This window comes from Phyllostomus hastatus, unplaced genomic scaffold (assembly GCF_019186645.2).
Source record: "Phyllostomus hastatus isolate PE091 unplaced genomic scaffold, TTU_PhHast_1.1 phas_scaffold_387, whole genome shotgun sequence".
NCBI lineage: Eukaryota > Metazoa > Chordata > Mammalia > Chiroptera > Phyllostomidae > Phyllostomus > Phyllostomus hastatus.
In genome coordinates, this window is record NW_025334027.1 from 2,021,431 (window position 1) to 2,041,774 (window position 20,344).

At 56.0% G+C, this 20,344-nt stretch overlaps 2 protein-coding genes across 3 annotated transcripts in view; one reads left to right on the top strand and one right to left on the bottom strand.

The window, feature by feature from the left end:
- The first annotated feature begins 1,630 nt into the window (after positions 1-1,630).
- Positions 1,631-3,399, top strand: FAM246C (family with sequence similarity 246 member C). The gene is made up of 2 exons (XM_045819872.1): positions 1,631-2,747; positions 2,945-3,399. Exon 1 carries the CDS (start codon positions 1,734-1,736, stop codon positions 2,439-2,441), a length of 708 nt encoding a protein of 235 aa, XP_045675828.1. The 5' UTR covers positions 1,631-1,733; the 3' UTR covers positions 2,442-2,747; positions 2,945-3,399.
- Positions 3,400-5,192: 1,793 nt separating this feature from the next.
- The window catches only part of DGCR2 (DiGeorge syndrome critical region gene 2), a 65,055-nt gene continuing 49,903 nt past the window's right edge, over positions 5,193-20,344 (bottom strand). For both annotated transcript variants that reach the window (XM_045819761.1, XM_045819760.1), the window contains 4 exons: positions 18,852-19,055; positions 10,376-10,528; positions 9,272-9,508; positions 5,193-7,866 (listed from right to left, as the gene is read on the bottom strand). In XM_045819761.1, coding sequence (XP_045675717.1) covers positions 7,610-7,866; positions 9,272-9,508; positions 10,376-10,528; positions 18,852-19,055 — 851 coding nt within the window. In that variant the 3' untranslated portion in view covers positions 5,193-7,609. The remainder of the gene's footprint in view (positions 7,867-9,271; positions 9,509-10,375; positions 10,529-18,851; positions 19,056-20,344) is intronic.

The window sequence follows — 20,344 nt, forward strand, 5'->3', positions numbered from 1 at the left end:
ACGAGGACTCCACTTGAGCTCAGAGAGGGCAGAGCCCACAGAGCGCACAGCCTGGCTCCACAGCCTGGGGTGGGGATCGAGGGCTCTTTTGCCAGCAGTATTTTAATTACTGGGGGAGGGAGCAGGGGATGGTTAATGAGGCTCCAGGGATCCACGCAGAACCAGATGCTGGAGGTCCCAGCAGGCCAGGTGACTCAGCAGGAACAGGGCGGTCAGAGGGGTTGATGGAGGGCCAAGTTGTCCCCTCCCCTGCACCTTCCAGAGAGACAGGCCGCAGCGAACAAATGAGTGAATCAACTAACAAATAGAGGGGACATAGGCCTCTTCACAGGGGCTGGGGCCAGGTCTGCCAGTGAACTGGGCCCATAGGATCCCTCTGCCTCCGCCCCACACCACCACGGAGCTGAATAAGGCTGGGCCCCCGTGGGCCTTGGGATCCCAGCCCAGCCTGGAGCCATGCCAGGCCCTCCCTCTCCACGATTGCTGGGGAGGCCCCATGGCACCCAGAGCCTTAACTAGCCTCTGGGGTGCACTGAGAACAACATGCGGGGTGGGAATACTGCCCTCCAGAGGGGCCCACAGTTGCACTGCCCCAGCCCTGTCATGGGCAGCACTGATCATGGGAAGGTGCCAGGCACGGGGGTGAGAAAGGACAGGGTGCAGTGGAGAGGGGCTCCCACAGAAAGTAGCAGGGACAGAAAAGGCAGCACGGATGGCTCTAAGGGCCTCAAAGGCCAGGTGGAGGGAGCAAGCACACAGGCTTCCCTGGGTGGGTGGGGAAGGGGGTGAGGAGGCCCGCTTCACAGAGGACCCTCACCCTAGACTCCTCCAACCATCTGCTCCTTCATCCAGCATTCAGCACGATTAGCGGCACTGAGTACCACGTGGCCCAGCCCGTGCTCAGGGACTCTTCCGTGGATCCAGGTGGACAGAGAACAGAAGGCCACTTAAACCCAGTGTGAGGGGTGCTGGGGTGAGGTGCCTGAGGACCACCTAGTCAGTGTGGGGTGGTCAAGGAAGGCAGGCATGTAGAAGCAGGATGAATGAGGTCCACCAGGCAAGTGGGGGTGCAGGGCGTTCTAGGCAGGAGAACCGGCCTAAGCAAAGACCCAGAGAGGTGTAGAAGCTTGTCAGGTTAGAGGAGGTTAAAAAAGATGTGGCCCCACAGTGGGAGATGGGCTGTGACCTCCAGCCCCTCCTGAGTGCAGGGCACCACGAACAGCAACGGAAACCACAGAAGAGCTTGAATTGAATGGAAGTGCCCGTGATGAGGATTCCTGCGCTGGGTGCGCGCGGAGCAGGGAGGTAACAGTGGCCTGGACTATGATACGGAAAGAGGTGGCTTCAGCCTGTAGGAGGGCTGCTGGGTGCATGACCACACTTGCTTTCCCCTGACTGTGAGGTAGAGGGTGTGAGCTTGGTTCCCGTCACCTCTGCCCAGAAGCTGGTCCAGGCCCTTTGTTGGGACCCACCAGCAGGTCATCCCCGGGGAACAAGTTCAACACAGTCGCCTGCGCCGCTGCCCCTCCCAGGGCCCCTTGGGGTCTGGGCCTTGCCGGGGTTCTCCCAGCCCCAGGCAGGATCCCTTGAGGCCTCGGATGTTCCCACAGCCTTCCCGAGGGTCCTCTCCACTGCGTGTTGCCCGGGCCCCAGTAGTCGCTAGGCTGCGGACTGGGGCTCCCGGCCAAGCTGGGCGCTGATGGAGCCTGTGGTGGCGGCAACAGCACGCATGCATGGCGGCGGAGTCCGGACGCTCGTGGGCCCAGGCTCGCAGCACATACGGCGCGAGCACGGCAATGCGGCGCGGCGTGGACCGCCGGCGGGACCTGGGGCCTCAGCCCAATGGGCCGGTCCCTGAAGAAGCCCGCGCCCCGGGCCGCCTGGCTCGCCTGCGAGGCCAGCTCCGGCCTGAGGCAGAGGCGCGGACCGATGCTCCCCGCCTGCTGCGGCTGGTGGAGCGTGCGGGAGCAGCGGCTGGGGCAGGGGCCAGAGAGGCGGGGGCCGGGGAGCAGGAGGGCACGGGCAGCCGAGGCTCTGTGTGCTCGGTGTGCGGGGAGCCACGCATCGGGGCCACCTACCCAGCCGGTGTCCTGGAGGTGAGCGAGCGGCGGCTGCAGGAGGGCCTGGCGGCCGTGCGCGCAGAGCTGGGTGCTGGGCTGGAAGCGCTGCGCAGGGAGCTGCGGGCAGAGCTGGAAGCCCTGCGCGCACTGCTGCCCGCCCCGCCCCAGCCGCCGCCTGCTCGCCGTGAGCCTCGCGCCGCGCCCCGAGGCCCCAGCCTGCTGCGGGCGCTCGGCACGGTGAACGCCCTGGCCGCGGCCACCAGGCCCACTGACGACCCCTCGGACGGCCCCGCCAATGGCGGCGCGAACCGGGCCCCTGCCCGGAAGAACCTCAAGAAGACGCCGGTGCCCCCAGGGGCCTCACAGGGTGGCGGAGATTGAGGGCGGCCGCCCGGAGGATGGGCCAAGCTGGAGGCGCCACTGGCCAGAGGGGCGAATGGACAGATCTGCCCCCTCGTGGAACTAGCTCGGAGAGGAAGCGTCCTCCAACACTGCCTGCTGGCACTCCGGCTTCGGGTGTGGCGGTCGGATGGCGTCAGGGGAGTGCGGATGGCTCAGCGCAGCGGTCACTTCCGGAGATGGAATCCCGCCTGGAAGGGGCGTGGAGCCCCTTTTGGCCTTAGAGCTGGGGGAAGATCTGGTCTCAGCGTATGCCAGCTTCTGGGGAGAGCCGAGGGCTTGTAGCAGGTAGGACTCCTGGGCTAGGAGGAGGGGTTGCAGGTTCGTTTTTCTTTAAGAGTCTTGGGGAGGAGGCAGGGCCTCCATGCACTGAGATAAGAAGTATGACCCACACAGCAAGCACCACACACCCGGGAGAGGTGGGCTGCTGGGACATTGTCACCTGAACACAGTATCACTCAGACCAGTGTCACCCTGATGTACAGCCACAGTCCACAGGCCACCAGCTGGACAGCAGCCTGACCGGCCAGCTTCACTCTGCTGTCCGCCAGACCCAGCCTCCCGGAGGACAGCGTGGCGGGGCACAGCCACATCTGGTCGACAGCTCCACTTGCACGCACTCTTGGCTTTGCTTTGGACACTGACCCCTCCACTTAGTTCTGCCACAGGCAGTTACCTGGACACCAGTGTCTCTTCATAAAGTGTCGTGTGCACTAGGACTCCACAGCCTGACCTCCCAGAGCGCCACCGGGTGCAGTTTCACCAGCTGTCTCTGTCACCAGGACCCACCCCCCAGGGCAGCCTGCAGTGGGTTCTGGGGCCAGCGCTTCTGCGTTCCTGGTCCGCAGGAAACTGCCTGGGGTCTTCGTTTCACCGCTCACAGTGACGCAGGGTGGGCACCAGCTCGTCTTTGAAATAAAATGTGTAATCTTAGGCTTTAGCAGGTGGTGCTTTTAGAACTTGCTCTTTTCCTTCCGTCTGACCAGGGGATTCAGACAGAATGTGTAGGTTGGGAATGGGGGCACCTTCTTCCTCCGAGACAGATCTGGGGGTTCTGAGACCTGTAGGGGTGGGGTAGGGGTGGAGGGTCATGCGGGGGTCTCCCCCTTGTACGAACAAGCACATATGGCCTCTGTGGGTTTGAGAATCCCAGGTCTGTGGGAGAGGCCGTGTGTTCTTATCACCCCCCCCCCCCACATTCCTGTCTCTGGCCACGTGAAGCCGAGGTCACTGTGTGTACTGTTTATTTCAGGAACAAGGTCAAGTCTGAATTCTAGGGTCCCTGCCAGAGCCAGAGGTGGAGCCCCAGGCCCAGGAAAGCCCCGAGCGAGGGTCTGGGGCCAGACAAGGGGTGGTGTGGGACAAAGCCCAGACCCTGTGTCCCACTAGAGGCTGCTGCAGCAAAGAAAATTCCCTGTGAGCCTGGGGGCCTAGCCCAGGGCCTGGTCAGGTGGCTGTATATTTATCTGCCAGGTGGGCTAGGGGCGTGGCTAGATTCTGTGGGCTCTCGCAGTGGGTTAGAGGGGTGGCGCCCAGGCGGGGGCAACAGCAGGGGAAAAGGAGCTCCAGGCTCCCCAGGGCCACGTGCCAGCAACAATCACCAGCTTTTCTGGGAGCTAAGGCTTTAGAGACCACCCCCTACAGCCCACCAAGTAACCATCCCAGGAGTGAGAACTATAAAAATGCCCATTTAGAGTTAAGGAGATAGTGGCTGGGGACCAGGAATGACATGGCACAGCCACCACCAAGGACAGAAATTCAAGGGGGAAGGCACCTTGGGTCCTAATGTCCTTGACATGAGGGGCTGGAATGGGGAGGGTGGAAGATCTCTTCACCGTGGGTGTGAGATACCCCAAGACCGGACGCCCTCCTACTGGCTCCCCCTGCGGACCTCGTGTGCTATGGAGCTCTCTACACGGCCCCCTCCCGAGGGCCACCCCACCCAACGGGTCTGTGGGAAGCACAGCCCGGGTGGGGGCACTGCGCTTCCTCTGCAGCTGTGGAGCGGACCCCAGCCTCAGCTGGCTCTCCTGCAAGGTGGGGCTCTGGTCTTCTCTTCTTCTTTCTTCTCCCCTCAGTGCGGGCCACAGAGAGGGTGACATTGTCTAGAAAGAGCTGCACACCCGGTGCCAGTGTCCCCCCCACCCCCGCATGAGCGTGACTGGGCCCGTCTCCAGTCCTCAGAGGGTGGGGCTCCCCCCACAGGGGGAAACCCCGGCTGCCAAACCCGGCAGCGTGGAGCTGTCCACGGTGCTGACAGCGCCCAGGGTGCCCAGGACAGACCGTCATCCCACAGATGTGTCCAGGAAGGAGACGCCACCGCCTCGAATCTCCCATCCCCACCAAGAGACCCACTGGTCCTTTCATAACCCTGGTCCTCCCCCCATCCTGGCTCGCAGCGCTCTGGCCAGGAGGTTGGGTCAGGAAGGTGAGCACGAGGACCTGCCCAAGGTCGACTCCCCTGGGTGCCCCGCATCACACACTGGGAAATTACTGACAGGAACACCGCCTGAGGAAAAAGGGACAGAGGGGTCTCAGAGCCCCAAGCCCCGCCCTGGCGTCCTCAGGTGGCCCCCTCCCACCCCGCCCCCCATCTTCACACCTGTGCCTCCCGCCCCCAACATGGGCCATGCCAATGACTAACTCCTCCTCTTCCAGAACACAAATTTATTTGGCATTTGGATGAAATGGTTCTCACAGCATCTTAAGGATTAGTGCCAACCCAACCAAAAACCCACAAAAACAAATAAACACAAAAACCCGAACTAAAAACCCTTAGAGAAAGGAAAACATAAAAAACAGGCATTGAGACAATGTACAGATTCGACCCTCACTCCCACCAGGCAGGTCAGGTCCCGGGGGAGGAGGCCCCTCCCAAGACCTTGGCCCGGCCCTCCGAGGCCCGGTGTGCACGGGGCGGAAAAACCGCCTCTCACAAGGACACAGGTCTCAGCCAGGGTTGGACCATGGAACACAACCAGATCTCACCAACGGTGGTGACTAGACAGGAGGCCAAGGTCAGCCGGGCAGACCACAGGTTTCCCCTGGATGCCCTCACAACTGCCTTCCAGCAGAGCTCCGCTCCTGGGGACACCGGGCAGCAGGCAGCCTTCTGCACGGCCCGAGGATGCCAGTGGGCCGGACAGCCTTGGACAGAGCCCTGGCCAGTCCAGAGGCACGCCCACCCTCTGCAGCCCCCATGGTCTGCTTCAGGCCACCTTCTCCACGCCTGTCCCCAGCAGTCCTTCGGTTCGCAAAGGAAGTCCCCCAGTTCCACACATCTAGTACCAGCCACCTTGTCTAGTACACACAGTTGGGGCCTGGGCCAGAGGGACCCTGCGCTTGGGGGCCAGACCCTATGGGGCTCCATTAGGGTGGTCGCTTCAAAGGGGGCCCGCACAGGACCCTCACCCAGCACCAAGGCCCGCAGCACATGCTGATGGCACCACACACTCCCTGCTTCGTTTCTGGCAGCTGGTGTGGGCACATGTGCCCAGGATGCCATCTGCCTATGGGCTGAGCCCAAGGACAGGGAGTTCAGTGACAAAACTCACCTCCAGCTGGCCTGCTGGGCAACTCTGGAACCCATTCCATACTGGAAGAACAAAACGGGCCTTCCGACTGAAGTGTGAGCACATGCCCAGGGCTGAACTGTGCCTCCCAGGTCCGCCACCCTAGCAGCACCCACCGCAAGCCAGCTCTCCCTTGCTGCGTGCTGGTCTGGAAAGGCTGGAAGAGGCCCAGGCCCAGCCCCGGTGCTGCCCATGTGGCCACGGCTGGCCCGGGAAGTCGAGGACCGAGTTCCCAGGTACCACCACCAGCTGCAGACACTTGGACACACACGTGCACACACAGATACACGCACACACACAAAGACCTCGACATTCAACATAGAAAAGATATGAATGTGCTGAAAAATCGCACAGAACCCGCTTAATCTCCAAACCTCAGAAACACTAAAAGCCTGGTGTCAGGAGACAAGACCACTGCCCAGGGGTAGGCAACAGGGTCCCTCAATCAAAAGGCCCCTGGGCAGGGCACCCGGCACCCTGTGCTGCTGAGGACAGGTAGGTGGCATGCAGCCACGGGGCACCGGGCACGGCTCTAGCAGTGGTGGCGGCATGCAAGAAGTGGACTTTCAAGAGGTGGACACAGGCTAGGACTCGAATATCAGCCACCCCTGCCAAAGAAACAACCCTTTATGGCACAAAGAAGTGGGGTGGGGGCAGGCCAGGCCCGGGGGCAAATTTAACAGGAGGGGGGCTCCAGAAGGTAAAAGAGAGGAGCTGGCTTAGCCCCAAGCCCCAGCGGAGGACCCAGGGCCAGGGCGCTCATGCAAGGCTAACGGCCTCAGCCTGGATCCAGAGCCGCCTCCTGGGGGCCATGCACAGCGATGTTGGGGAGAAATCCAAAGGACTAGGGGTGGGGCTTTCTGGCACAGCACTGGGCTTTGCAGAGCCCAGCTGGAAAGACAGAGTGGAGATTTCGGCCTCCTTCCAAGCTCTCCTTCTTAGGGTCTTGGGAAGAGAGTTCCAGGCCAGCCTCCAGCCTGGACAGGGTCACCCTCAATATCAAGCTGGACCTGTGGGGGGACCACCCCCATTGCAGCCACTGTAGCACCTCCAGAGCCACCTGCTCAGCAGCAGACCCACTACCCAGACAACTCCGACAGCCCACACGCCGCACCGGTGCCCCAAGTGCCTTCCTGAGCAGTGGCCAGCGAGGCACACCATGGCGGCAGCTCTGGGGCTCGGGGGTGGGGTGGCAGGCTCCTCTGGACAACGAGCTGCGGTGAGCACGCCCACCAAAGCCCGGGGTGGTCTGGCCCCTGCTCAGGCCCACAGTGCCTCTTTGTTCCCTACTTCCGAAACGGGTGGTATGAACAAACTTTGTCATTCTTCTGCTGTTTAAAAAGAAAAAGACAGAGGCCCAAAACTACGCATGTTCTGAAGCCCTCAAGGAGACTCAGTGTAGGCGCCTGCTCCCCCGGAAGGCTGGCACAGTCTCTGAGTGCACACGCACACCCCCGGGGGCGCAGCAGTGCCGCCAAGTCCAGGCTCACGCAGGACCCTCCAAGTGCCCCTCGGAACCAGTTTTCCTGACAGCAAACAGGTGCTCCGTGCCCCTCGGGGCTGTGGGCTGGGAACCCGCTACACCACGGTGTTGAGGGAACCGCGGCTGTGGCTGCCACCCCCTGGCAATGACTCTGTGGCTGGGGGGGTCCCGCTCTGGGTAGGGTCAGGAGGCACGAGCAGGGTGCTGCTGCTGTCAGCTGAGTCTTCCAGGTCTGCCAGGGAGACCCCTGTGGTGGGCAGAGGCTGCTCCAGGCACCGGGGCGATGTGCCTTCGCTGCCGCCATCCCCTGGGGTCGGCGGGCTGGCCTCTGCTGGCTCGAAGGCATCATCGTCTGCAGGAGGAGACAGAGGTGTGTTAGCAGGTGGGGGGCCTGACACAAGGGAAGAAGGCAGGGATCCAGGCTGGGGGATGCTTCTCTTGCCTGAACGGTTCCACTGAGGCTACAGCTCTGCTGTGCCCACCCCTCACCCTCATCACAGATGCGGGCTGTTGAGGTGCAAGGTACAGGGGACCGGCGGTGTGTGGTGGGGGCACACACTTCGACTGAGTCAGGAGAACAAAAGCAGGGCTGAGAAAGTCCTCTCAGACTTGGTGGGGGCTGAATTAGGGCTCACGTCCCATCAGGGAGTTATTCAGTGGGAATATGGGGACAAGAGCTCAACATCGTGATGGGTGCAGGGGCTGCATAGAACTCTCGCCTGCGGCGTCTGCAGCAGCCCGCTCACCTGGGAGAGCCTGCTCCTCGGCACCACAGGCTCTCTTCAAGCTCAGGGCCCGGGGCCCACTGTGTGTCCCTCTCCTGGCTGCCCCCCACGGGCCCAGCAGTCCTGCTGTCCTGCCAAGGGACCACTCGCTCCTCTGGTGTGTGGAACACCTGTGCCCCCAGCAGCATCCCTGGCAGGAAGCTTGTTCTACCCGGGTCTCCCTGACAGCAGATGGTGACAATGTCCTGAGGGCCGGGGTCAAAACCAGATTTCCCCTGCCCACACCCTCCAGGGCGGTACTAGCTGACCAAATGAACAAACAGGACGAAGACCACAGCAACGCTGGCCTCAAAATGCCATCCTGCTGTGCTGTGTGGCATGCAAAGATCCAGCTGCCCCGGGGCGGGATACTGCCTGCGATGTATGGCAGGGGTATGTGTGTGTTAGAGGGAGTGACAGACTCGGAAAGGGCAGGGACAAGCCAGGCAGCGGGCGAGGCACCTGCAATCCCCTCTTCGCTGCACAGCCCGGGGGGAATGTGCTCAAGGAACCGGCCGACATCACAGAGCCAGTGTCCCTTCCCGAGTCACAGAGCTGCCTCACGACACCAGGGGCTGTCACATGATGTCTCTTCGGCTCACCACGTGTATGCTCATGTCTTTGCAGCCTCTTGCTTGGCTCTGGGCCAGCCCTGCCCCAAGGGGGCCCAGGCCTGGTCCCCAGCTCTCCAGAGCCAGGACTGGGTCTTATGGCTCTCCCTCCCTCCCGAGGGTAGTTTGCTAATAGGTATTCCCGGGAAAGACGCAAGGGACAGCGTGACCATTGTCAGCGGTCACCTGCACATGCAACCCTGGGAAGCACTTGTTCACCGACAAGTGGCAGTTCGCTTTAAGGGGAAAACCAGAGATAGCAACAGAAGGCTGGAAGAGGTGGAGTTCACGGCCCTGTGTACTGGGGAGGACCCCTGGGCCTCAGGCCCCGCAGGCCACGTGGCTGGCGACAGGCTGCCCCCTCTCCCTGTCGGGGAAGCACCTGCAGGGTCGTAGAACACGCTGTCAGGGTTGATGGAAGCCTCATAGGGTGGCGGTGGGTCATCGGGCTGGTCAATATCTGGGTACTTGTACGCAGTGTAGGGGGGTGGAGGGTCATGGAAGTGGAAAGTCCCGCCTTCTCCGTCATCAGAAAGGTGTAGCGGCGTGAGACCTGTGCCGAACCCGTCTGGGCCGTAATCAAAGCCGGGGATCCTCCGGCCAAGGTTGAAGTGGTGCACTGGGCAGCGGAAGCCAGAAACAAGCAACAGGGTCATGTCACTCGATGCCCCCCTCCCCCAGGCCCAGGATGCAGCCACCCCAACCGTCGCACCTCTGTGCCTGGCAGCCCACACGACAGCCCTGAACTTGCCCAGGCCCCTCCCACCGGTACCTCCCTGCCCGTCACCCGTAGGCAACAGGCCTGCCTGCTGTGCTCCAGCCCTCGCCACACTCCTCGGCTCTGACATGTTTCTGGGCATCTAATCCATGACTGCCTTGGAGTTCTGCCCAGCCTGCAGCTCAGTGAGAACTGAGGAAGGTCTCAGGAAAAACCTGTCAGCCCACGACTTCAGACCTGACCTGGGCTCCCTGGGAGGTGCCAAGGCCCCTAACTGAAGCTGGTGAGCTCACCCAGCATTCTTGCCACCTCCATTCTGAACTCTCCTGCCCGCCCCACACAGGACTGGGGAGCCTGGGCTGGCTCACTGAGACAGGTTGATTTCAGAAGTTCTTCTGGGGGCCTAAGTTGCTGCAGGCAAATTGGACTGAGGGGGCTGAGATGCACTAAGTTGCTTATGGCCACGGGCATCTGCTACTCTCTCGTGGGAGGAGAGCCTAGAGCTGGCTGGCACTGGAGGTACGCCCTTCCTCCATGTGCCCATGGCCTATGATTTTGGAGCCTGCAAAGAGCTGCTCTCGTGCCCCAGGTGTGCCCTCAGCCCAGGAGCAGGTGAGTGGGTGGGACAGGGACGCCTTTTGGCACCCTCTATTGTGTCCTCCCCTTCCTCCCTGCCCCTTCCTGCTTCCTGTGTCCCCATTGCCCCTGGGGACACAGCCACGGGCAGGCCTGCACTGTGACCGTCACAGCAGGGGCTGGGGCACTCACGGTTTGCTCCAATCAGGGACTCGATGCGCTCCCGGCGCCTCTGGCGCAGCCGGTGGACCATGAAAAGCAGCAGGGACAGGATGAGGAAGGAGGAGATGCAGCTCACAATGAGGCGCATCCCGCTGGCCATGGAGTCGAACAGGCTATTCCCATCTGTTAGAGAAGAAACCCGCTGCTCTCAGGTGCTCCGTGCCATGAGAAGTCACGGCCCTCCACCACAGCGCCACGAGGACAAGGCACCCCACGGCCCGACTCAACCTCATCCCGGCAGAGACAAAAGGGCTGAAGATACTGCGGTAACAGTGCAGAAGAGAAGCAGATCGTGGGCTAGGAAACCTTTTCTAATGTGACATGGGCGACGTGCTCCTCCACCTGGTGCAAGTGTCGGAGAGGGGCCTGGCCTCCCCCAGCCCGTCTGTGTTGGGTGACCAAACACCTTCCTTCAAGAACAGCAGCTCTCTAATACCTGCTGCGTGCAAATGCCCAGGAAGCATGGTGAGCAAGGAAGCCATGTTCTAGGACCGGCATTTCTGAGAGCATTTTCCAGGGCAACTCTGTACCCGCCCCCCGCAGGACATTTGACGATGTCTACAGACACTTTTGATCACTGGGAGGCAGGGGTTGGAGGGAAAGGTGTGTGCCGAGGTACTACTGGTACCTGGTAGGTAGAGGCCGGCCGGGGACACACTCAACACCCTGCTGTGCACAAGTCAGCCCCAAAATAGGGGGTTTGGCCCCAAATGTCAACAGTGCCGAGGTGGAGACACCTTGCCTTGCCCCGCTGCTCAGTGGGGTTTCTCAGGTGCTCACCATGACACTGCTGAGCCATGATGCTCACAGGAAGAGGTGTGAAGGAAGAGCACATGTGCTGGCCAGGTGTCTAGATGTGACAGCCAGGGCCAGGTCCTTTCACCTAGGTGAGATGGGCCACTAGCACCAAGTCACAGAGTACTGGGAGCCAGGAAGAGGTCCTGGGAATACCTGTCCCCACAGAGGGCACAGGCAGGAGGCACTGTGGGGAGAAGTGACTCAGAGCCCTTGGAAACAGGAAACCTCTGCATGGGTGGAAGGGCTGAGGACTGTCAAGTCTCACCTCTGAGACAGCCACACGGGCAGGTCCCCAACTACACTTCACAGCCAACACAGGCCCCACGTGTGAGAGGCCAGGCTCCCAGGGCCCTCCGGTCGCTCTCGCCAGCCCAGCCTGCTCTGTGCCAGTGCAGGTGGCTAGAGCTCACCCCTGCCCTACACTCCCAGGGCCAGAGAGCTTCCTCCAAAGCTGCCTTATTGGTGACACTTTAGAAGTGAGCACATGGAAAGGATACATCCTCTCACCTATCACCTTTTTTGTGAGGCCTTTAATCCTCTCCCAGTTTCAAGGGAACACTTCATCCCTGCCCCGGGAGGAAGCCCGCCAGCCTGGGGGTGCTGACATGTCTGTTAGCTGGCAGCTGGCTCAGCGATGCCAGTGAGGCACCTCACATAGCAGCCCCTTTGCAATAACTAACTCTTCATTAGTTCCAAAACAAACCCCAGGACACGGTCTAGGTCCTTGATCATCTTTCTACAGTGGTCACCAGGAAGAGGCATGTCCTAGAACCAACCATGTGCAGTCAGACACGAAGGAGAGAGCCCTTTCCAAGCAGCCAGAGGCCAGTCCAGGGGTTCCTGTGACCCATAATGTGGCTGGTCCTTTCATGGAGCTCTCGAATCCACAGATGACACATCCTACTAGGGTGGACGTTGTTGGAACTAAAGGTGCCCGAGTCCACCAGGCCTGACGGTTGGTCTGATGTCTGAGTCACCTGGGGATGACTCCTCCCCAGGCTGGATGTGAAGAGCTCCACAGTGTCACTGAACTCTGACGTGGAGCCAGCTCCAAATCTCTGGAGACAGCAGATGGGGCGCAAGTTTAGGAGGAATCAGAGGCCCGTCTCCTTAACCTTAACGTGTGCTCTGCTACAGGCTGCTGCCCAGCGGGGCACCCTTGCAACAGGAGGCGGTCACGTGCAGTTCGAGCACCCATGAGCCATGGAGCCAGCGTGGGCGCGCTGGTTCCCTAAGGACCTCTGCTGAACATCCTTTCAGCTGCTTGGCTGCCGACTTGCATTTTCTTTGGTGAGGTGTCATTTTAAATATTTTGCCCATTTTTAAGAGGGTAGGTTGTTTTCGTTTTTGAAATATTTATTTTTCAACTTGTTGACGTACATTATATTGGTTTCAGGTATACAACCCAGTGATTAGACATTCACGTAACTTGCAGAGTGATCACCTTGATAAATCTAGTCCCCATCCGACACCCCCGTTTTTATAATATTGTTGACCATGTTCCCTGTGCTGTACTTCACATTCCCCGTGACTGTTCTGCAACTCCCAATTTGTATTTGTAATCCCCTCACCTGTTTACCCATTCCCCAACTCCCTCCCATAATCTTCTCTGTATCTATGAGTCCGTCTGTTCTGCTTGTTATTTCCTTTTTAGATGCCACATACAAATGAAACCATGAGGCACTGGTCTTTCCCTGACTTATTTCACTTGGCACAATATTCCCAGGTCCATCCATGTGGCTGCAGATGCAAGACTTCATTCTGTCTTTTATGGCTGAGCCACACCCCACTGTATGCACACGCCACCTCTCTATCCACTCATCCATGCCAGACAGGTATGCCGTTTCCGTATCTTGGCTATTGTAAATAATGCTGCAGTAAATACATGGATGCACATGTCTTTCAATTTAGTGCTTTTGGTTTCTTTGAATAAACACCAAGAAGTGGAACTGCTAGGTCCTTCTTTGTCTCGTTTTAAAGTCTATTTTGTCTGGTGTAAGTACTGCTACCCTAGCCTTTTTTTTCATTTCCAGTTTTATAAAGTATCTTTTCCCACCTCTTTACTTTCAGTCTGTGTGTGTCTTTCTGTCTGAAATGACTCTCTGACAGACAGCATATGTAAGGGTCTTATTTTCTTATCCATTCAGTGACCATGTCTTTTGATTAGGGCATTTAACCCATTTGCATTTAAAGTAATTATTGATAGATATGTATTTATTGGCATTTTATTACTCATACTTTTAATCCTTTCCCCCACTTCTTCAAGAAGATGCTAACATTTCTCATTACACTGTTTTGGTGGTGATGAACTTCGTTACCTTTTTCTTGCCTGGAAAGCTCTTTATCTGTCCTATGATTCTAAATAAGCTTTGTTGGGTAGCGTAATCTTGGCTGTAGGTCCTTGCTTTTCATCACTTTGAATATTTCATGCCAATTCCTTCTGGCCTGCAAAGTTTCTGTTGAGAAACAGCTGAAAATCTTAAGGAACCTTCCTTGTAAATAACTGTTTTTCTCTTGTTGCTTTTAGTATTTTCTCTTTGAGGCCCTGGCCACGTGGCACAGTTGGTTAGTGTCCTTATACACCAGGTTACAAGTTGATTTTTCTCTAAAATCAATAAAAAAATTCCTTTTTGTCTTTAACCTTTGGCATTTTAATTATGATGTGTCTTGGTGTGGGCCTCTTTGGGTTCATCTTGTTTGGGACTTTCTGTGCTTTCTGGACTTGGGTGTCTACTTCTGTCACCAGGGTAGGGAAGTTTTCTGACATTATTTTTTCCAGTAGGTTTTTAACTCCTTGCTCTCTCTCTTCTGGCACACTCATGATGTGAATGTTGGTACACTTGAAGTTGTCCCAGAGGCTCCTTAAACTATTCCCATTTTTTTTTGAAAAATTTCCTTTTCCGATTGGGCATTTCTGCTTCTTTATCTTCCAAATCACTAATATGATCCTCTGCTTCATCTACTCTACTTTTGGTTTCCTGTAACGTAGGCTTCATTTCAGTTATTATACTCTGCTTTTCTGACTCTTGTATTTCTTTCTCTATGTTTGCTGAAGTTCTAAGTTCATCTACTCTTCGCCTAAGTTCATTCCACCTCCTTATAACCAGTGTTTTAAACTATGCATCTGGTAGATGGCTTGTCTCCATTTTGCTTGTCCTTTTCCTGGAGTTTTATTCTGTTCTTTCATTTGAGATGCTTCTTTGTCTCCCCCACAGAGGCAGCCTCTGTGTTTGTTTCTGTGTGGTAGGCAGAGCTGCTCCCTCTCCCAGTCTTGGTAGAGCAGCCTTATGTAGCAGTTGTGCTGTAGGGCCCAGAGGTGCATTCTCCCAGGTCACCCAAGCGGAGGCACTTCACACCCCCTCACCCCCAAGTGGGCTGTATGCATCCACTGTAGTTGAGCCTTAATGACTGTTGGCACGTCAATGGGATGGATTTACCCCCAGGCCATGAGGACTGGCCACAACCAGTGCAAGGGCCAACCCCACAGAGCAGAACTCACTTAAATGTGTTGTTCGTGCAGGTGGCTGGGTGGTGCTCTGACTGAAGTTACCTACTGGGTTTGCTGGCTCTGGGGCTTCCTGGGAGGTACAGGCCGAGGTATCCCTGCCCAGCGCCACCCAGGATAAGCTACAAAATGATATGCAGATGGCTGCCACTTGTGTTGGGCCCAGAGGTGCCTGGGAGGGGCCAAGATGGGAACTGAGGCTGGATGCTGCTAATGCTGGACTTCGGGCTGCTTAGCAAGAGGCACAAAGCATGCTGAAGCCAGAAGCTGCTTGCTTGTTTTGTGTGGATCTTTGAGATTTTAGCAATGAACTGAGACAGGCCATTTATATGGAAAAGCCACTAAGAATGGCGTGGGTGGGCCCGCAAGCTGGACAGGGTAGGGTCTCAGGGGGTTCCCAGGATGGGCTGCACTGTGTTGGCCTGGTCGATGGAGACTCAGACTGGCATTAGCCTGCTAGCTCTGTGTGGGGAGGGCACAGCAAAGGAACAACAGCATCTGCCAGCACTTCTGTCTGGGAGAAAGCTGCCCCTCCAGTCCCTGCCCCCAAACCAGACAATTCATTTTGTCCCCATTTATCCCCAGCACCTTCTGAACTCCTGCCCCAGTGCTGGAGCTCAGAGCACAGAGTCAAAGTCAGTCTGTGTGAGCCCCTGCAGAGGAACGCCGGGGACTCCAGAAGCCCTCCACCTAACTCGGCCACAATCCCCGCTGGCTTTCACAGCCAGCAGGTATGGGGACTTCTCTCCCTGGCACTAGAACACTGGGCTAGGGAGCCTGGTATGGGGCAGGAACTCTTGCTCCTTGGGAAAACCTCCAAAGCTGAGGCATCCCAATTTTTAACTGCCACACACGGCTCTGGAAGTCGTCCATTCAGTTGTCTCTGCCCCTCCTGCCAGTCTTGACTCAGCTTCTTTAAATCCCTAGTAATGGGACTTCTGTGCAATTAGGTTTCAGGCAGTTCCCCATAATGGTTATTCCGCAGTTTATGTGTAGTTGTGACGCGGCTGTGGGAGCACAGGAGCACTGCATCTTCTTACCTGCCATCTTGACCGGGAGCCCCCGGAGGGTAACTTGTTTTCTTATTACTGAGTTTTTAAGAGTTCGTTTATATACTCTGAACACAATACCGTTTGTCTGATTTGGGTTTTGCAGATATTTTTCTTTAGTGGCTTATTTTTTTATTTCCTTAAATATCTTTCAAAGAATAAAAATGTTCAGTTTTACTGAAGTTTAATTTATCAGTTTTTCTTTTGAGGGCCATACTTTTGATGTCATATCTAAAAACGTTGTCTGTGTACCTTTGTCAGATAAAAACTGACTGTGTAAGTGTAGCAACACTTCTACACTCTTTGTTCTGTCTCACTGATCTACGTATCCATTCTTTTGTGAATACCACACTATTTTGATTACTATGATCGTATAGTAATTTTAAACCAGGTACCATGAAACCAACCTTGTTTTGTTTTGTTTTTAAAGATTTTATTTATTTATTTTTAGAGAGAAAGAGAGGGAGAAAAACACCAATGTATGGTTGCCTCTCATGCACCTCCCACTGGGGACTTGGGCTGCAACCCAGGTATGTGCCCTGACTGGGAATCGGCCTGGTGACCCCTTGGTTCTCAGCCTATGCTCAATCCACTAAGCTATACAAGCCAGGGCAGCCTTGTTCTTTTAAAAAAACTGTTTGGCTGCCCTGGTTGTTGTGGCTCAGCAGATTGAGCACAGGCCTATGAACCAAAATGCCACAGGTTCGATTCCCAGCCAGAGCACAAGCCTAGGTTGCAGGCGGGATCCCCAGCAGGGGACGTGCAAGAGGCAACCAACAGATGTATCTCTGGCATATTGAAGTTTGTTTCCCTCTCTTCCTGTCTCTCTAAATAAACAAAACAAACAAACAAACAAACAAAATGCTTGGAGCCCTGACTAGCGTGGCTCAATGGATCGAGCACTGCACTGGGAAAAAAAGGGTCACCAGTCTGATTCCCAGTCAGGGCACATGTCTGGGTTGTGGGCCAGGTACCCAGTAGGGGGCACACAAGAGGCTACCACACATTGATGTTTCTCTCCCTCTATTTCTCCTCTCTCTAAAAATAAACAAAATCTTTAAAAAATGCTTAGCTATTCTAATTCTTAGATTTACATGGGAAAGCAAAGGAATCAACTTGTCAATGCCTACAAAAAGCACGCTGGCATTTTGGTTGGGACAGCACTGAACCTACAGATGACTTGGGAAGAGTTCACCTCTTAATGACACCAAGTCTTCTGATCCAAGACTGTGGAATATCTCTCTTATTTACATCTTTGATTTTGGTCATCAGTGTTTTATTGTTTAGCATAGAGATGGCGCACATACTTTGTAAGATTTGTATCAAAGTATTTCATGCTTTTTGGTGCTATTGTAAATGATACTCTTTTTAAAATTTTGATTTCCAACTGTTCACAGGTAGAACAGGGTAGGGCAAAAGGTGGTTACAGGTGTTTGTAAGAAATATTAGTAATAACGCAAGAATAAAATGTGTTTTGCACACTCACAACTGTAAACCTGCTCTTGCCCCATCCTGCATATGTGAACACAACGGGTTTTTGTACACTGGCCTTGTACCTGGACACCCTGCTAAATACAGCTACTGGTTCCCTGCAGATCCTCTGGGACTGTCCATGCAGGCAATCATGTTGTCTACAAAGTGAGGTCATTTCCTCTCTTCCTTCCTGATCTGGACTTGTTTCCGTTTTCTGGTATTGCCCCTGATATCCTGTACAACTCTGGACAGAGTAGTGAGAGCAGACACTCCTACTTTGTTAAAATGGACACTGTCCCAGTGTCCCCAGTGTTGGGTGTGGTGGCAGCCCCCCTACCCTTGGGGCAGTGCAGGCACTTCCCAGGCGAAGGCACTCAACTGGGGAGGCTGTCAGGAGCCTGCAGAAATAAGGCTGAAGCAAGGGGCAGGGTTGGGCCCTGGCTGAGCTGCTCTGGCTACACAAGGGAGTGGCCTGCAGCACCTCTGGGCCTGGCCAGATGCCCTGAGGGCCCTGCTCAGGGATCCTCAGAGATGGAAGAGCTCCCCAGGCCACACGTGCTTATACAATATATGCCCGGTCCTACACGGCCCCTGCCCTCTCCGCAGCCAGCTGTGTGCCTTTGATGGGGGCACCCCCTTCTGCTGAGCCCGAGGCAGCCTGACACTGCCCTGCCCTTTTGCCAGCAGCCTTCCTCGTGTGCGAGGGCACAGACGACTCTCCACTCGGGAAGAGTTCTGGTTGTGGCCCTCCTGCGCCAGCTCCGTGTCTTACTGACCCAGCCCCTCTTCCACAGGGACCCCACCCACGCTGCTTTTCTGTCGAGTCTGTGAGTTCAGGGCCTTCCAGCCTCTGCCCACTCTTGTACTGTGGCAGCCAAGAAAAACCAAATTCATGCTTTTGATTTACATTTCTCCTGGGATCATGAATTCATAGAGACGCCAACTGTGCTGGTGTGGAGAACCACCCAGCACCCTGCATGAAGTCGGATGCGTCCTAATGACCCCGCAGAGCACAAGCCCCACTCACTGCTGTTTTTGGAAGTGGAAGGAATGTCACTCAGAGACTACATGGCTGCATAGTGTCCACCCGCAAAGTGCCACCTAGTGGGGGGTTTTAATCAAGAAAATGAGAGTAATGATTTATTATTTTTCTCACAGATTCTAACAGTAAAAACTGATGGTGACTGTAAGCAATGAAAACTGTCGTTATCTACCACATCACCATACTGAGAACAGAAAGGACTCAAATGGGGACGCAGGTTGGAAGTCTTGCTCTTAGTCTTAAAGTGAGAAGAGAAAGACAGGCCTGAAGACATCAGTACAGTTGACTTGGGAACACAGAGCCACACTCGAGTTCATCGGTGAGTGAATGACACCTGTGGCCAGAGAGCCCACCTGCAAGGCAGCAGTTAGCGGAGGCCAGGTTGTGAGAGAGAGACATGTGCTCGCTGCAGTATTTGCCCATCACAGCCGGTGAGACAGCTTCATGTGCAAATGCTGCCACTCTGGCTATACTGTGTGCCGTGAGCTCTCACAGGTCCCTGCCACAGAGGAAGCGACAGGTCATGCAGCCTCTGGCCCTGCATAGGGAGGCTGACTTGTGACCCACCATCCGTCTCACCTGGGTCCAGGCACATGAACTTGCAGCACTCCTTGGGGTCCTTGCGGTACTGCTGGCAGCCCTGCGGCCGTTCGCAGAGGGCAGCCACACACATCTCTGGCTCCCCGCGATGGCAGGTGCAGCTCAGACACGGGTCGTCGCCCTTGGGGGTGAAGTAGAGCCCCTCATCCACCACGTTGTCCTTGATGTCGACACACGTTTGACCTGCAGTGGCGCACGTGCACACACACACAAACACAAACACATGTGTCACCAGCAGGACCAGCTCTGACTCACCCCACAAGCGGGACAACAGAAGAGCTGGCACGGTCGGCCAGAAAACCCTCCCATTAGTGGCTGTTCCAGGGAGGTCACTGCAGCACTCTGCTAGGCCGAAGCACACCTGCCAGGGCACCCCTGGCCATGAGCCTGGACAGCCAGGAGAGCCAGGCCAGGACGGAGCAGAACACCAGACGCCAGGGGAAAGCACATGGGAGGGTCTGCTTTTAAGGTGCCTGGGCAGTTTACTTAAAAAAAAACAAACAAAATATTTTAATTTATTTTTAGAGAGAGGAGAAGAGAGGGAGAAGGAGGGAAACACCCAATCAGTTGCCTCTCGCACACCCCCAATCAGGGACCCGGCCCACAACCCAGGCATGTGCCCTGACTGGGAATCAAACCAGTGACCTCTCAGTTTGCAGGACAGGGCCCAACCCACTGATCTGCACCAGTCAGGGTTAAGCAGTTTACTTTTGTGAGTTCCTCAATTCTAAGATGTAGCTGCTTGCATGTATTAACTGTTTAAAAATCAAAATGTGTCTTAAAATTTTTTAAAATTTATTTATTTATAGAGAAGGGAGAAGGGAGGGGGAGAGAGAGAGAGGAACATCGATTGGATGCCTCTCATACGCATCCTGACCAGGGACCAAACCTGCAGCCCAGCATGTGTCCTGACCAGGAGTCAAAACAGTGACCTTTCGCTTCTGCAGGATGATGCCCAACCAACTGAGCCACACTAGTCAGGGCAAAATCAGAATGTTCTTGAATGAGTCGCCCAAGCAGCTGCTGGTACTACTTGGGAGGATGGTCCACTCAGTCCACCACTGAGACACAATCAGTACACTGTGCAGAGCTGACCTGGACTGGAGTTAGAGGAATGAGGAATGACTGTGCCAGAGGTGGGAGGGAGCTGAGAACTTGGAGCCTCGAGCTGGCAGACGTGGCAGATGCCTGGAAAAGGAACTAAGATGAGGCAGAGGTGGTCTCCAAAGGGATGCATGTTCAGAGAAACACAAAGGGACATGAAAAGGAGGTCGGCTCTAGTTTCTAAATAGGGCAAGGACGCCTGCAAATACTCTTCAGAAACCCCACAACCGTTGGTCCATGCCTCACTGAAGACTGGAGTCAAACCTACACAATTCATGCAGCTAGGAAACTCCAGGACAGGGAACTCACGTAACATCGTTCTCTGCTAGACCAGAGAAGAAAGAGCGAGGAGGCATAACCGTTGTCCA